This window comes from Gymnoscopelus braueri, assembly GCF_963280865.1.
Source record: "Gymnoscopelus braueri genome assembly, chromosome: 7".
In the NCBI taxonomy this organism is placed as follows: domain Eukaryota; kingdom Metazoa; phylum Chordata; class Actinopteri; order Myctophiformes; family Myctophidae; genus Gymnoscopelus; species Gymnoscopelus braueri.
The window spans coordinates 13722334-13739723 of record NC_137608.1 but is presented as its reverse complement, the minus strand read 5'-3'; the positions used below and the strand labels follow the sequence as shown (position 1 = coordinate 13739723).

Here is a 17390-nt window from a genome sequence, read left to right as displayed (position 1 = left end):
TTATTTTTGCACGATCGTCATAATCGTTTTCCATGTTGAAAAATGTTCACACATTTTCAAATATAAAAAAATAGCAGATCTACAAGCAGATCTGAAAAATAGCAGAGCTACAAGCAGATCTGAAAAATAGCAGATCTAGAAGCTTACAACGCGCATTGTAAGCTTGTAGATCAGCTATTTCTGCTATTTTTTACATGTATAAAATTATAGAATATGTCAAAGTTATTTGTCATATCTGCCCTGTGCAATTTTTGATTACGAAGCTTAAAAGGCGAACAGAAATTAAGTCTTTATTCATGTGTTTCAATGTTCAATGCCAAACACACAATTAAATCGTTAATCGCAATTATTTGTGCGACAGTTAATCGCTAACTTAAAGAGGTAGGGTAAGTGATTTACTTTGGTTAAAATAAGTGTTAAATAGCTCTATATATATTCTGATAGTGCTCATTGCTATAGAGTGTTTATTCAGTAAAAGGAGTCTCCCATGTCTCTCCAGCTCTTTATTAAACAGAAAATGCATTTTCAGTGCTCTCTCCTGATTGGCTTAAATGTTGTCACCTAACTGAAAATGTTCTATATTCTGTTAACTAAAGAGCTGGAGTGTAAAAGTGACCAAAATGAAAATCGATTACTATAATTCTATTCTTACCGATTATTCGAATATTCAACGACGCCCCTTTAAAAAAAAAAATTAAACATTAAAAAAATATATATTGTTGCTTTTTTTTTTTTACTGGGATTTGATTGGGTGAAATTGTTCTGGGGATTGTCATCAAATGACTCATAGGTTACAATAACAGCATTGCATTGGCCTATAAACTGATTTTCAGAAATTAACAAAGACAGTATCATGTATATCTTTTAAATTATTGTAACTAAACTATTAAAGACGTGGTGAAATAAACAATATAGCCTTTTTTAATATTTTTTTATTTTTTAAATATTCGATTTTTATCCTACAAACGACTATTCGAATTAAACTTTTTAAAGTTTTTATTCATGTGTTTCAATGTTCAATGCCAAACACAAAATTACATCGTTAATCGCAATTATTTGTGTGACAATTAATCGCCAACTTAAATTTGTAACCGTGACACTTAAACAAGCTTAGTGCTTAATGAGAGTTCCAGTTTAGTAGACCTTGTATTGTGAATTTGTACTTCCATGTACTATTCTCATGTCTTACTAAATAAACTACATCAATCAATCAAACAGCCCCGACCAGAGGCGTCGACCTGGTGATGGAGTTCAGGCTCATGGCGGCCGTGACGCCGTGGATCGGACACCTGCTGCTGCCTCCTCCCAGGACCAGAAGAAGGAGCTCCACGGACCGCCTCCGGCAGAGGGGAGAAGAGCTGCACCTCTCCTCCACCTCGGTCTTCCTGCTGCTGCTGAAGACGCTCCGCGTGGACCTGACGGGTTGCATGGGGGCGATAGAGCAGAGGACGGGGGGGAACAGATCTGCATCGCCTCGTGCGGACTCCCTCTGCGCGCTGAGCCCTAAACGCGAGCCCAGCCCGAAAATGACTATATCCGAATCCGAAATGTTATCGTTCATCCGACTGACCAAACCACGACAACACGTACAACAACTTGTAGTTCAACAGCAACCACTACTACAGCAGCATAAACAACAAAGGGTAAAGTACTTACTTCAACAGGAACGACAACAAAAACAACAACAACAACTGGTACAAGCACACACATCTCGCCAACAGGAAGTGACACCAAGTCAACCGCGTCCACAATCGCCTCAACCGCATCATCTGCAGCTGGTGCTAACACAACAGCCGAAGAAGAGCAACACTCCTCCTCCCGTCTCTCCGTGGATGATCCCCCATCCCGTACCTCCTCACATCCTCATGCCGATACCTCCTAACATGCTTCTTCAGTATCTTCCCCTCATGCGTCCTGCCGTGCTGCGTGCTCAGATGCCTCCTTTGCCGTTTCCTCTCCGGTCCGTTCCCCAGACGTGTCATCCGCTGGCTGTGTCCATGTCCTCCGCTACGCCTATCTCCATGTCTTCCAGTGGCCCTGTCTCCATGTCCACAAATACCCCTGTCACCCTGTCTAATACCCCTGTCTCCATGTCTTCGCATACCCCTGTCACCATGTCTGATACCCCTGTCTCCAAGTCCTCTAATACCCCTGTATTTGTGTCCACCAGTACCCCTGTCACCATGTCTAATACCCCTGTCTCCATGCCCTCTCATACCCCTGTCACCATGTCTAATACCCCTGTCTCCATGCCCTCTCATACCCTTGTCACCATGTCTAATACCCCTGTCTCCATGCCCTCTCATACCCCTGTCACCATGTCTAATACCCCTGTCTCCATGCCCTCTCATACCCCTGTCACCATGTCTAATACCCCTGTCTCCATGCCCTCTCATACCCCTGTCACCATGTCTAATACCCCTGTCTCCATGCCCTCTCATACCCCTGTCACCATGTCCAATACCCCTGTCACCATGTGCTCCAATGCCCCCGTCTCCATGCCCTCTCCTAATGCAGTACAAGCTGCACCACTTCCTCATAATCCCTCAGCCATCCCTCCCTCGTTGCCTGATTCCTCCTCTATCAGTCGTGCCTCTGCTCCCACCGTCCCAGGCCAACCAAGTGTTTCCTCTGAAACAACCAGCCAGTGCCACAGCCATGCCTCCTCGCCTGCTGAAGAGAAGCCCAGTGGGAAGAGAGATCGTCCTGACGGCATGATAACCAGTCCGGGGGAAGCGTGCGAGAGCGGGAAGCGGCAGCGCAAGCTTACGGAGAAGGTGAAACTTCTGCAGGACGATGCGATCGCCAAGGTAATTACGGTAATTGTAACCTTGATGGCAACATATAACGGTCATCTTGGTCTCAAAGAGGATTCAGTGTCAACATCTGGAATGAATAGGATGTAGCTATCTCATTTACTGTGTTTCCTACGTTCAGAAACGCCTACGGACAAACTAAATCCATTTTAAGTTAAGACCTTCCTTAAAAAAGCACTCACGATTATAAGGAATATAACATTAACAAGATTACTAGTAGCTACTCCTAGTGCTGTTGCTTACATCCCACATGACCTAAGTAGGCCTGACCTCAATTAGCCGAATAGTCGACTAATCAACTAATCGATCGAGGGAGTCTGATTCGACTGCCAATCCCTCAGTTGAATCATGCAAAAAAATTAAAACGTTTTCTTTTTTTCATTATTTGACCAGTCGACTATAGGCAACATTTGGCCAATCAGATTGCATGATTCAACTGAGAGATTGGCCTAATTTGTTATATTAATTGACTAATAGTTTGCCAAAAATAGGATATATATCATGATTGGGAGAAACGAAGAAAATATGTTAAATCAGACATTAACTCTCTCAGTGCCAAGCCCCGAGTTATCCCGATTTTTATGGTTATACCCTCAGTGCCAGAACGAGAAATCCAGAGTTTTATTTTATTTTTATTTTTATTTTTTATTTTTTGTAAGTGTTCAGAACCCAAGATATATTTATCTGAAGATTTGCAGCTCCATCCACTCTTTGTTTAACCTATAACTGAAAAAGGCTGTATCTCGCTTTTTAAGCACTTTTTTTTTTCTTTGAAAAAACTAAAAAGAAATTCTGGCAAAGTTCGCAATAATTTTTTTATTTTATTGGCAGTGAAAGAGTTAAGCACCCACCACAGCCCAAATGGAATGATCCTCTTATCTTTTTTTTTTGTTGCATGATTCGGCTGAGATATTGGCAGTGGGAATCAGTCTGATTCGACTGCCAATCTCCCAGTCGAATCATGCAACAAAAACGTTATTTGTTTTCTTTTTCATGATTCCACTACCAGTCGTCTATAGGCAACATTTGGCCAATCACATTCGACTATATAAATTCTTAGTCGGGGACAGGCCTAGACCTAAGTCATTTGAACTGACAGATTAACTGGCATTGCTATCCCTAGATGCTGAGCTCTTGCTATCCGGGTTAAAAGCATCTAAAACTAGAACGTTTTCTCAGTAGAGCACAATCCTCCACCAAAGGACACAGTTTCCTTCCTGTTGTTAGTAGTCTGTTGACTCCTTGTCGTTCTGGGTCATACGAATCTGTTTCCTTGTTGTTTTGATCCTAGGTTGAAGCCAAGGAGAAGAAAATGGTTACTCCTAAACGGAAAAAGCTAAAAATTGTCCCGCATGCTCCTGACATGCTGCCTAAGGGCCAGTCACTGTGGAAGATGACAGTCGACGGACTGGTTCAGGTGACCGCCGGAGACGAGCTACCCCCTGGTTTAAAATTGCCACTCCCTCCCATCGGTGGTCGCCCGACGCCACCAAGGAACGTCGTCTTCCAACAGCTGATCCCGTTCCCAAACAGCAGCACCAATAAGATACAGGCCTCACCCCGCTCTCAGGCCTCACCCACCAGTGTTCCACCTCGATCCGCCTCCTCCCCCCTCCTCCCAGGTAGGCCTGTCACAATTATTACATAATCGTCTTATCGCAATTATTTGAGATAATCGCGATTCTTTTTGCATTATCGTCATAATCGTTTCCAATGTCGAAAATGTTTCACACATTTTCAAATATAAAAAAAAGCAGGAATAGCAGATCTACAAGCTTACAACGTTGTAAGCTTGTAGATCTGCTATTCCTGCTTTTTAAATATTTAGATATTTTGAATATATAATATTTTGAATATTTTTACATGTATAAAATATGTCAATTTCTTTGCATATTTCAGTTATTTGTCATATATATGCGCTGTGAAACTTTTGATTACGAAGCTCATTATGTTCCAATGTTCAATGGCCAAACACACAATTAAATCGTTAATCGCAATTATTCGAGTGACAATTCATCGTCAACTTTAAATTTGTAATCGTGACAGCCCTACTCCCAGGCATAAACCATCCCGGGTTGCTCGTCTTCCCCGGCGTCCTGCCTCCGCCTGGTACTTCTTCACCTGGTCCTTCAGGATTTTCCCTCCAGCTACGCCCCACAGCACCCACCACCAGTGTTCGGCCTCAAGCTGTCTCCTCCTCCTCCTCCTCCCTCCCGGTTGGAAGCCGCCCCGCGTTTCACGACCATCGCGTCTGGCATCAAACGTCAGGTTCTCCACGTGGTCCTCCTCCGCCTGGTCCTTCCCCTGGCCCTACAGGTAGGCCTGTCACAATTTTGCATTATCGTCATAATCGCTTCCATGTTCGCATTTTTTTTCACACATTTTCAAATATAAAAAAAAAAGCAGAAACAGCAGATCTACAAGCTTACAACGCATCACTTTGTGACGCGTTGTAAGCTTGTAGATCAGCTATTTTTTTACATGTATAAAATTATTGAATATGTCAATAATTTCTTTGTATATTTCAGTTATTTGTCATATCTGCCCTGTGCAATTTTTTATTACGAAGCCTAAAAGGCAATTTGTATTCATGTTTTCCAATGTTCAATGGCCAAACACACAATTAAATCGTTAATCGCAATTATTTGAGTGACAATTAATCGTCAACTTAAATTTGTAATCGTGACAGCTCTACCTACAGGATCTCCATTCCAACCACGACTTCCACCCTCACTATCGCAACCACGACCTCCTGCTGGACCTCCTTCGTTCACCCTTCTCCATCCTGGTCCCCCGTCCTTGCCTCGTCTACCCAGCCCCCCCATCTCTTCCGTCCGCGTGCCTTTTAAAGGCACAGCGAACACTGCTGCTGCCCCCGGGACGCCCCCTAGGACGCCCCCTCTGCTCAGGATCGAGCCGACGCAGTTGGATCCCTCCCTGATGTTCACGGAGCCCGTGGCGGAGGTGCAGCGGTGGATGAGCGGGTGCAGGGGGGTGGAAGTCCCGGGGTCGGACTTGGCGTTGCCGTACCTGCCGCCTTTTATCAGCAACCTCAGAACGCTGTGTGCTCTGCTCAAGGCCAAGAGGTCTCTGGTTGACAGGGCTCTACAGAGTGAACCTGTCGGTGACTCCAAACCTTCTTCCCCTAGACCTGGTCTCCCCAGCCCTGCCACTACACCTGGTCGCTTTCCAGACCACGATTACATCCAGACGAGTCATCCAGGTACGCACGCACGCGTACGCACGCACACACACACACACACACACACACACACACACACACACACACACACACACACACACACACACACACACACACACACACACACACACACACACACACACACGTGTGTGTATTTGACCCATTAAGGCCTGAGGTTCCGATTCTACAAAATGTCTTCTAAATCCTAACAGTTTTCTGAAAAACTTATGTTGCTACAATATATCAGTGGGTTCTCAAACTTTTTCATGTCAAGGACCTCCAAAATTATATGTATTAGGCCGCAGACCCCCATCTGAAAATATTTTGTTCCAGGGACCCCCAGAAGCAAAGATTCGAGTGGAAAATGTTTACTTTCAAAATATATATATTCAAAGATTTGAAAAAAAAAAAAATAATAATAAATAATAAATCAGATCTACAAGCTCATAACGCGGCACTCGGTGCCGCGTTATGAGCTTGTATATCTGCTGTTTTTGAATAGCCAAAGAAATCTTAAAATGACACAGATGAGTTCCCGGTCTTATTGGGTTAAGAGATTCACTTATAGGACAGGAATTGGATAACATGTCATGTTTTTTATCTTCGTCTTTGTGTTTATTCAGATTAGAGGGTTTAAAAAGACAGAACGTTGAGTGAAAGACACAGCTACCAGAGTTGGGAGTAATGTTTTACAAAGTAGTGTTGCTGTAATAATAATATTATCCAGAATTTTTCTCAATTGTTTTAATCGGTCAACGATCTATATTGTTTGACTATTTTAATGTAATAGATACCTATTTTATTTGAAACCACATACTTAGCATCTTGTTAAAAAGAATATTAATAGTCTAATGGGGCATCTTGTCAAATAAAAAAGGAAGGAGAAAAATGTGTTGTTTCCACAAGTTGAGTAAACGTAAAAAAAACCATAACTTAAAATGTGTCCTGATTTAATGAGGTACTTCGTCCATCATACTTTTTGGTTGCCACTAGTTGGCTGGAAAATGTTGTTGACATTGTTTTCCTCTTTAGTGTGTCCCATATGGGCTATGTGTCCCACAGTGCTATAGGAACAAGGCTGTTTTAGTAAATAATGGCATAATGCTCAAGACAAGCTGCTTGGCCTTACCACGGCAATTCCACAATCGCAATTTTTATGTTTTGTACGTGTCAGTGGACTGGAATGTCTGTATTTACCGGTTATTCCAGTTCTGTGGTCTCACTTTGTTAAATGAGACGGCAGCAGCAGCAATCTACCCCTATGTTTTTGTTTTAAAGGTGTTGTGTTAACTTATGGTTATATGATATCAACAAACATTGCACTCTTTAACTCTTTGACTGCCAGAGTATTTTCATAAAGTACTCCCCCAGTGCCAGCAATTTTCGTGTTTTTTTATTTTTATATTTTGAATTTTTCTCATGAAAATAATTTAAGGGGACATAATGTAAAGACCCAGCACAAATCCGCCACTAGAGTGCAGCACATGACTGCTTGATCAGATCGTTGGGTCTCTCTCAGCCTTCTTGGTAGATTAGACAAGGAAAAACATGAAAACGGAAGTGACGTCGTCCCAGATTGTTTTGATCGCCAAAATGCCGTCGTGATACACGACGGCGATGACTGATCGTCACCCAGACCATAGATTATAGAAGAGAAACTGTCCGTTTGTCCGTCATACCGTGTGAAAGACCGTTTATTTACCTATTTTGGACGAAAATGACTGGGGAAAAGAATCAAAAACCGGAAACGGAATCCAGGTCATGAAACCGGATGCAGATGTCCGTGAAGTAAGTGGAACTCGAGAATAACATTGAATATTAAGCAGCATAGCGCAATCAGAGATTAAACAATGAACGCGCGTCCAGCGCGTCGAGCGCGTCGACGGCCAACTGGACAAAGTAGCACTTGACGCGTTATCGCGTCGTCCGCAGTCAAAGAGTTAACAACGCAACTGATCTATAACCGTACGACAGTATCCACTTTTGTACCATAGTAATTTAAGTCATGTTAATGTTTCATTCATTACTCTGTCTCTCTGTAGGACCAGTGTTGATTTCGTCGACTAAAACTACGATGAAAAATGTTCGACAACTACCTTTTTTCACTGATGAAAGCTAAATAAAAACTAAGCTATGATGACTGAAACTAAGACTAAATATATTGACAATTTCGTCAACAAATAAAAACTAGACTACAATATTAGGAGGGATAGTGGAGAAGAGATCCAGTAGAACTAAAAGACTAGTCATTTTATGTTTGGTTGTGCTCGGGTGTTGCGCTCTGAAAATAGCAGATCTACAAGCTCACATCACGTCGCACTGCGACGAGGTTGTGAGCTTGTAGATCGGCTATTTTCAGCATGCAACCGAGTGTAAAATCAGCCATTACGACGCCATCAAGGCACCGCCAAAAATACATTTTAGTCGGCTAAATCAACTGTAGATTTAGTTGACTAAAACTAGACAAACTAAAATATTTCAGATGACTAAAATGTTACTAAAACAAAATGGAATTTTATTCAAAAGACTATGCCGTCTAAATCAACACTGTGTAGGACACATTACGTCCCCTAGGATTAAGGCCCTTCCACATCAGCGCATCGTCTTTTCAGTCGGATCAGTTTGATCCCTGCGTTTCAAAACTGATAGACCAATAAAATAGTGCATAGGACTCTGTGTGCAAGGGCCTTTAGTTGACAGATGTGTTGTCGTTTTTTCCCCCCCTGCTCCAGAGGAGGATGAGCGTGTGGCAGCAGTACGCCACCTAGTGGCTCAACGTTTTGCCGCTAACCCAGCCTACCAGCTGCTGAAGGCACGCTTCCTGTCCTGCTTCACCGTACCTGCCCTCCTGGCCACCGTTGAGCCAATCATACATCTGCCTGATTCCTGCACAGCCAATGAGGAGGAGGAGGAGGAGGAGGCGGAGGAGGAGCTAAGAGTCCTAGGGGCGGAGGAGGAGCTAAGAGCCGGAGAGGCGGAGGAGCTAAGAGTCGGAGAGGCGGAGGAGGAGCTTAGAGGTGGCGAGGCGGAGGAGGAGCTAAGAGGCGGCGAGGAGGAGCTAAGAGGCGGAGAGGAGGAGAATGTTGGCTCTGAGGTACGTCATGGTCAGAGACAAACTAGACTGTTAGGACAAGGGCGGCGGGGCGGGGGTGGGGGTAAATAGAAAGGAGAGGGGGCACAGCCAGAGGCATGGCTATTAGGGGATCCTTGACATGGAGCGTGCCATAGGACGTGTACCATAGACTGTTAGTACATGTAACATACAGTATACATGGATTAAAGTTCTCCGTCGTGGCGTGTCGTGGATTTCCGTCGTGAGGATTCCATAGGGGCTATTTATGATATCAGTACAGATCTGCAAGGGGGTTGGGGGGGAGGGGGGGGAATATGTGAAGCGATGGCCGCGGTGTGAATGACATGACCAAAATCGTGAAAATGCACCATATACTTGCTAGTCAAAATGATCTCCAAACTACAAAGCATCCATCCCCAGCGAAAGTGCTGCGCTACGACCCGCTGAATGTAACCCGGCCGACACCAAAGTGTTTAGCCTCAGCTATACTTAGTTGTGTGCCGGTGTCATGCGCAGTAAATAGCAGATCTACAAGCTCACAACGCATCACGAATAGGACGCGTTGTGAGCTTGTTGATCTGCTATTTACGGCATGCAACACCAGTGTGCAACTAAGTATGTTGTGCTCCATTCCCCTGTCATTCATTTATGACTTAAAGTAGCACGGATTTAATGTGAAGTTATGGAAGGTGATCCGTGTCCAAAAGATGAAATAACAGGAATAATGGAAGACACTGGAGTTTTAAATCGAAAGTGGATTACGCTACGTAACAGGTAGGATCTAATTATTTGTTGACAGGGAAGGACCAGCAGTAATTAACAATAAACGTATGCTTGTGTTCTTTTGCATTAAAATAAGCAGTGGAACAATTGTTATGTTTGCCAATCGGAGATTCGAGAGGATGAATTTGTCACTCACAAAAGTCACTCATACAGGTGCCAATGCAAATACTTCGGTGCAGTGTTTCATTTGGCACGGTATCATGATTGGTTTTCAAAGCAGTAGGCGGAGGTTTATCCAGCCTCTATAATGGATTGTTTCTCGATAGAAAATGCATTAAATTACTCCCACGTGTGATCGCGGTCCAGTTGAGTGATATCATCGAGGCGTTGATAAAAGAAGGTCCGGACGTGACTGTCATTGAGAGCACAGTTAAACATGAATAGAGATGAGCAACGGTTGCTAAGCTAGAATTGGACAATCGCTTTCGGGGTGAGGTTTAGCGAAGCGTCCATTCCCCCATTATTAGCAAGCACTTGGCAACAGCCAGAAGGAGAACCTCCCCTTTTACAGGAAGAAACCTCGAACAGAAGACCAGGCTCTAGGTGTGCAGCTCTTGGGGGTAAATTTCAACTTAGCATTTTAGTTAAATTCCACCTTTAAATTTTAGTTAAATTCCACAGTAATCTTTTCATGTTCCTTCATGAATCTGAAACTTTAAAACATGAACTCTTCCTTTTGTTTTTAAACAAGGATATTGATTATTTCTGGCAATATCTTGAGTTGCAGTCTGTATGATGCAAATATTCGTCTATTCTATTCTCTTCTGTCTCTGTGAGATCTCTCTCTAACTCATTATGCTCTGACCTTTCATTCCTTCCTAAAATAAAATGTGTGATGTATCTGTGTCCATGCACTTCCTCTTCTGTTCTCATTGTGAGAGAGAAGCCTGTCTTACAGGGTCAGGTTCCTCTGTTGTGAGAGAGAAGCCTGTCTTACAGGGTCAGGTTCCTCTGTTTCACCAATGGCTAGTGTTGTACGCCCTTCTAATTCTCATTGAGTGTCCCCCAGGCAGCAGGCTATTACCGCTTTTCTTCTTTCTTAGGCCGGCTCCAATTATTTATATACTGGTGGGTGTGGTGTTATTGGATCGATATTTAAGTGGCTCATTCCAACATCAATAATTACGATGCCATTCTGTATTTTCAATTGGGAGTGGAATCATGAAGGCACTAGCATGCAATCTGCCCTGAGGGCCCATGCCAGCTCCACATCTGGCCACATTGTTCACGAAAAGCTGAGCTGTCTCCAAAAATGAATATGATTTGGCTGTACAAGAGCGCATCTTTGCCTATTTTTCTTTTACCACAATCACAGCTTCAGATTGTTGGACTGTACACAAACTTGTTTTTCCTGGGCTAATGATGAGCTGAAGAGAGATCTGGACAATGCTGTTTAACCACTCAATTATCTTCAGCCATCACTCAATTATCTTCAGCCATCACTTGATTGATTGATTGATTGAACATTTTATTAGGCAAAAAGAATGTAAAACATCACAATTACATTTATAATACCTTTGTCTAAAGGGTCCGTCCAAAAGAGTCCTTGCGGACTTGTTTCCGTTGGGGTCCTTGGTATTCATTTCATAGACACATATAGTAGCAACCAAACAGTTCAAATATCAACATAAAAATACAGAGAAAAATTTACATTATATACAAAAAAAAGGCAAAAATCATGAAAAAGACAAAAAATATATACAAAAAGAGGGAGGGGGGTCGTCTGTCTGCCGAGAAACTGGTACTACCTCCTCTTTTGGCCTCCAGAAAGATGAGTTTTTAGGGCTGTTTTAAATGAGCCCGGCGAACTGCATTTTTCACTGACAATTAGTCAGTTAAGTTAAGTACAAACGCGTGCGTTTGCGTGCTTCTGAACCGATATATATGGAGATCCTTTTGCATCCAATGCAACAGCAAATGGTACCCCGTTTACATCCGCTCGGCTAGCTTCTTCTTCTTAGATGGCGTGTCTGTCTTGCTTTAAGTTTCCTGTAGGCTTTGTTCTGAGCATCCTGTGTTTTCTATTGTTTGGGTGAATCATGGCTTCATTGGCTTGTCTTTGTTGTACCTCACACTGGTCTTTTTGAGGCACAAAATGATGTAGGCAGGCAAAGAAAGGCAAGGCAGGATTTCATACAGTGCTGGTTAAATTCCTCCATACCACTGCATCCTAACAGAAGGAGACGTTGATTTGTACGGTTCTGGTATATTCATCCTTACCGCTATTAAATGCTTCTTGAGAATGAATTAATCTGTTTCTGTTGTTGTTTTGTGTCTTTCCCCAGAATCCCTTGCTGCTCATGCGGGGGTCTCCTGCCGCCCACTACTCTGGCATGACGACTCGTCTCACATCCAGACTGCTGGCTACCGAACCACCTCAGACCGGTCCAATGGATACCGGACCAGAACAGTAGAGACAACCAGATAAGAGCAGACTGTAGGTATAGCAGGGACACTACCGAACCCTATCAGACAGGACCTATGGATCCCAGGCCACAGTTGAGCATAGCAGACGGACGAGGAGAGACCAGATTAAGGTCAGATGGCTGGGAAGGGAACTATTATGTTTTACCGGCATCATCAGTTCCTCATGGTGAGTTGCAGCGTTGTGGGGGTTGATGCCAAGGTATTATATATTCGCTGTCGGGTGGAAACTTTTCACTTTTTTAAAGGAACCCGTCCCTCCCAGATGGAGCTTTGACCTTCCTAGAGGTCATGCAGAACCTATAAGAACCTTATGGAGCCATGTTGTATTTTTAAAGAGCCAGAACAGAAGAATGTGGTTTTGTGTTCAGATGAGGAGTTGTTTTGTTTTAAGAATAAACTCCTGCTGCTAACTAAATACTAGTGGTATTGTAATAAGTTGATTGTTCACAATTATCTTTGTTCTGTATGTTTTTTTGTTTATTACGGGGGAAAAAAGTTTATCAGAGTAGTACAATACTTGTGGTATTATACTAGTATATGTTTTGTTTCATGATAATCTTTATTTTTGTTATGTATGTTTTTTTTTATTACAAAAGGGTATTTGCAATAAAAGTGCATTTTTCAAAATCTGTGTACGTTAGAAAGATTTGTGAAGTGTTTTGAGTCAACTGTGTGTGTGTGTGTGTGTGTGTGTGTGTTAAGAATAGAATTGTCATCGAAGAAAATCTTTCAAACTGAACATCTTGTAATAATGAAAGTGTGTGTGTGTGTGTGTGTGCGTGCGTGTGCGTGCATGCTCCTCTGTGGTTGTGAAATGTGTGACACCGAACAGGAAGTGGCTCATATGTGTCTTCATCTGAGAACTCTTCATCTGATAACTCCTATACTTCTCAGCTGGAATATAAATAACACCTGTTTCCGTATGCTTCCATTATCAGACCTGTCTGTCAGAGTCTCTGACAGACAGGTCTGATATCTGAATCTCCTGGATTTCTCCTGGATTTGGTATCAAACTCCCAAAATTCACCAGAACACAGGAAATTAGTTACGTCTACTATGTTAAGTTTCTGGGGGAGGACCCCCAGACCCCCCACTTGTGAGGGTGTGTTCAGTGAATGCCATCATACATAGTGTAGATGGAAAGTGGGGTCCACGCGCATAGGGTGGATTTTTTTCCGCCACTTGGTTTTTCATCATCCTTGAAGTGTGTATTTTAAGATTCTGCCAGGTAACGGCCTAAAATAATGTCCCATGGGGTTCATTTTAACCCTTTATTACACATATCCTGAACCCAAACCATAAAATGGAGAAAATAGAAAAGAGCATAACTTTTGAAGGAAAGACCGGAGACAAATAAGGTAAAATAAATCTCATACAATTCGGACCCAAGGAATAAAGTGATTATTATTAAGATTCAAGCCCATCTTGACTATTGGGCTACAGGACAAAAACTGAGCTGAAAATGTTCATATCATATATTTCTGTTTTTACTAAATAGTTCTTGGCAACTGCATTTTCTTAATCCTTGAAGTGTAAAATGATGTCCCACAGGGTTCATTTTTAACCCTATGTTACACCCAAAAGGGGAAACATAGCAAATATCTGGAAGTATACAACATACAAACAAACATATTCCATACAATTTGGACTTGAGGAATTAATTCAAATTAGTATTATTAAGCATACCTTGACTCTATTTTAGGGCAAAAATTAAGAAAAAATATGTACAGATTACATCTATATTTGTCTTTTTACTAAATACTTGTTGATAGTTTTCTTGCGGACTATTTTCTCATAATACTTGGAGTGTGTATTTAAAGATTCTGCCCTAAGCTGAAATAAGGTGCGCGCACGTGTGTAATGTAATGAATTGCATTTTTATAGCGCTTTTCTAAGTACTCACTTTCTCAAAGAGTGTGTGTGCGTGTGCGTGCGCCTCTGTGAGTCTGAGTACACACGTGTGCGTCCCTGCATTCCCAGTAGGCTATGAAGGCTTACTGTGTGGCTCGTAGAATCTCAACCTAGAGAGAACTTTCAACAATCAGGCTCCTCTCCTGTTGGAACCATCTTGGAGGTTTGGTCCAGGAGGCAGACACCGTTAGTTTAAGAGCAGGCTAGGCTTAAAACGTTCCTTCCATTTGGGGAACAGCACCATCATCATCCATAGTCTCAAATGCCGTCATAGCCAGTGCAGTTTCACGTTTGATTACCCATTTTGGGCGGGAATCGCTATTTGTAACTATACCTTTCAGGACGGGAACCCCTTTTGGGGTTCTTGTTGCCATGTACAGTATATTCTCTGCCTGAGAGGCGCAATAATCATTGGTACCCCTTTATTTATTTGGTTGGAAAATTACCACCTTATATATCCTCCATGCTACGTCAGAAACCTAGTCACATTCTAACTCGCTCCAGCGATTGGCTAGTCCTTCTGGTTCCTTTTGTCAATTCGAAACTGGGAAAGACTGCTTTCAGCTTTGGTGCACCTGAGTCTTGGAACCTCTTACAACAAGAGCTTAAACTGAATACCCTAGCATCTATTGGCCATTTTAGGAATTTATATAATAACCGTGCATTACCTGTATGTAACTGATTGCTGTTAACATGCAACTGTTTTAACTGTTAGTGTCAACTTTTTTTTTCTTTCCTTGTTGTTCTTATGTTATTTATGTGTGTGTAATCTCGGCATCATTGTAAATGAGGGTCTCCCTCAATGATCTCTCCGAGAATCTTAAAAAAGGTTGAATGAATGAATGAATATAGCAACATACATTTGTTGTAATTTTTGAATAAATATTTGAAGTTTTTCAGAATTTAGAAGGCGTTTTTAGAATCGGCCTCAGATCTAAATGGGTTAACAAATGACATGACCTGCCTGGTTAAACATGTTCAACAACTCTTATGAACGTGAGGTGTGGTGAAGTAAGTAAGTATGTACATTATATTTGTACAGTATATAACACTTCTCACAGAGAGAACTCACAAAGTGCTTTACATTACAACAGAAATAAAACCACAGCATGAAACATTCAAATGATTAAAAACAACAAAAACGCACACAAAGAAATCTAAAGACATTCCTCAAGTCGTTCTTAGAAATGTCTGCAGAGGCTGCAGCTCGCAAGACTTGTGGAAGGGCATTCCGTACCTATTTGTTTTTTACCTTTTTTCGTCCCGCCTCCAGCTTAAAATCGAAGACATTCCACAACTGCTTGTTTAAACAGTAATGCTTGTAAGTGATGCTTAAAAAATTCCACAGGGCCACACCCCCCCCCCCAAAAGAAAACCACCACCCTAACATCTCCTGGATTCTGACAGTCCAATGTTGGCAGCCCTGGTCAGAGACACAGAGATGCCTTCATCACTGCTGCTTACCGCCTTGCTTGGCTTGTTCATGGGACAAATCGCAACCGGTAGGTGATGTATAGGCTAAATGCCATTCACATAATTGCGTTATACCTGTGTTGTATTTATTGTTCGTATCCCGATTATTTTGTGTGTTTTTTGTCCGTGTAATACAAAATGAGAAAATGTAAGTATAAGCCTATACATTCTATGCAGGAGCACAGTGTTCCAGTGGGATACTATGGTACAAAAAGCTCTTTAAGATATGATGATGCATGCCTCACCATTTAGGGCTTTATACTGTAGGCGAGGAGAATGATTTACATTTTATTCTGGTTTTACAGGGAGGCAATGCAGAAAAGCTAATATTGAAGACATATTTGGTAGTTCTTTCCTAGTCAGTACACCAGGATTATTATAGTTAAAGGTAGGGTAAGTGATATTTTTTGGCATCATTTTTTTTGTTAAAAAGGATAAAGTATATATTCTGATCATTGCTACAGAGCGTTTGTTCGGTCACAGGGGTCTCTCCAGCTCTTTAGTAAACAGAATATAGTACATTTTCAGGTAGGTGACAAAATTTAAGCCAATCAGGAGAGAGCACTGAAAATGCATTTTCTGTTTAATAAAGAGCTGGAGAGACATGGGAGACTCCTTTTACTGAACAAACACTCTATAGCAATGAGTACTATCAGAATATAGAGCTATTTAACACTTAACCAAAGTAAATCACTTACCCTACCTTTTAACTAAGACTAAAGGTCCTTACACACCGGGGCGATGTTTTTCATGCGAATAATACGTTCTTTTTTAAAACCTTATAAAGTCAATGCAAGCTTCCACACCAGTTTCGCGGAGCGAAAAAAGCGTCTTTTAATTATTCGGAACGAGTCCGAATTTTGCGTATATTCGCATATTCGCCGGTGTGTAACTGCCTTAAGACTAAAACTAAAACGGAAAAACGTGATTTGTTAACAAAAACTAAAGTAAAAAACTAAGAAACAAAATAAGAGCTAGAATGAATAATGCACAACCAGCAAAAACTAAATAGAATTGCATGTCAAATCATCTCAGTTTTAGTTTTCCCTCTCAGCTTGCACTGTGGTTGCTATACCTGGTGAAATTGACTGGCTTAATAATGACACATTTGTAAATCATATCTTATGTCATGCATTCTATAAATCAAGGCTTTCCTCAGAATACCTGAAAAACTAAAACTACTAAAAACGAATGAATATTTCAAAACTATAGTAACTCACTAAACTAAAGTACACACACAGCAGCATTCTGGATCAGTAGGAGACGTCTTCAGAGACTTGTTAGAGTAGCTTGATAATAAGTTATTGCAATAGTCCAGCCTCGAGGCAGCAAAGTGCATGGACGAGTTTTTCTGCATTTCTTTGATACAGGATGTATTTTTCTGTAATGTTATGTAGGTTAAAAAGGCAGTCCTTAAAGGACGACTTCACCCATTTTCAACCTATCTTCATATAATAGGTCCTCACTAATGCTCATGATAAAATGTATATATTTTTTTCTACTTGGTCTGTGTCTCAGAGGAGGGCTGTGGACAGTCCAGAAACCCTAACCCTAATGATGAGTGACCTCATCATTAGGCAGGTTTTTTTTTTTTTCTCCAAAAAGAACATTTTTTTATTGTATTAAGGCTAGAACAATGGGATCTATTATTGCATTGCAACTTTCCAGGAATACAAAGCCTGCAGTTTCTATTAGCTTGGATTCC

At 41.7% G+C, this 17390-nt stretch overlaps 1 protein-coding gene across 1 annotated transcript in view; it reads left to right on the top strand.

Moving 5' to 3' along the window:
- The window catches only part of snapc4 (small nuclear RNA activating complex, polypeptide 4), a 31360-nt gene extending 18469 nt beyond the window's left edge, over positions 1–12891 (top strand). The window contains exons 19-24 of the mRNA XM_080432240.1: positions 1219–2810; positions 4108–4438; positions 4863–5132; positions 5506–6039; positions 8751–9112; positions 12160–12891. Of these exons, the coding sequence (XP_080288366.1) occupies positions 1219–2810; positions 4108–4438; positions 4863–5132; positions 5506–6039; positions 8751–9112; positions 12160–12288 (3218 nt within the window). The 3' untranslated portion in view covers positions 12289–12891. The remainder of the gene's footprint in view (positions 1–1218; positions 2811–4107; positions 4439–4862; positions 5133–5505; positions 6040–8750; positions 9113–12159) is intronic.
- The last annotated feature ends 4499 nt before the right edge of the window (positions 12892–17390 follow it).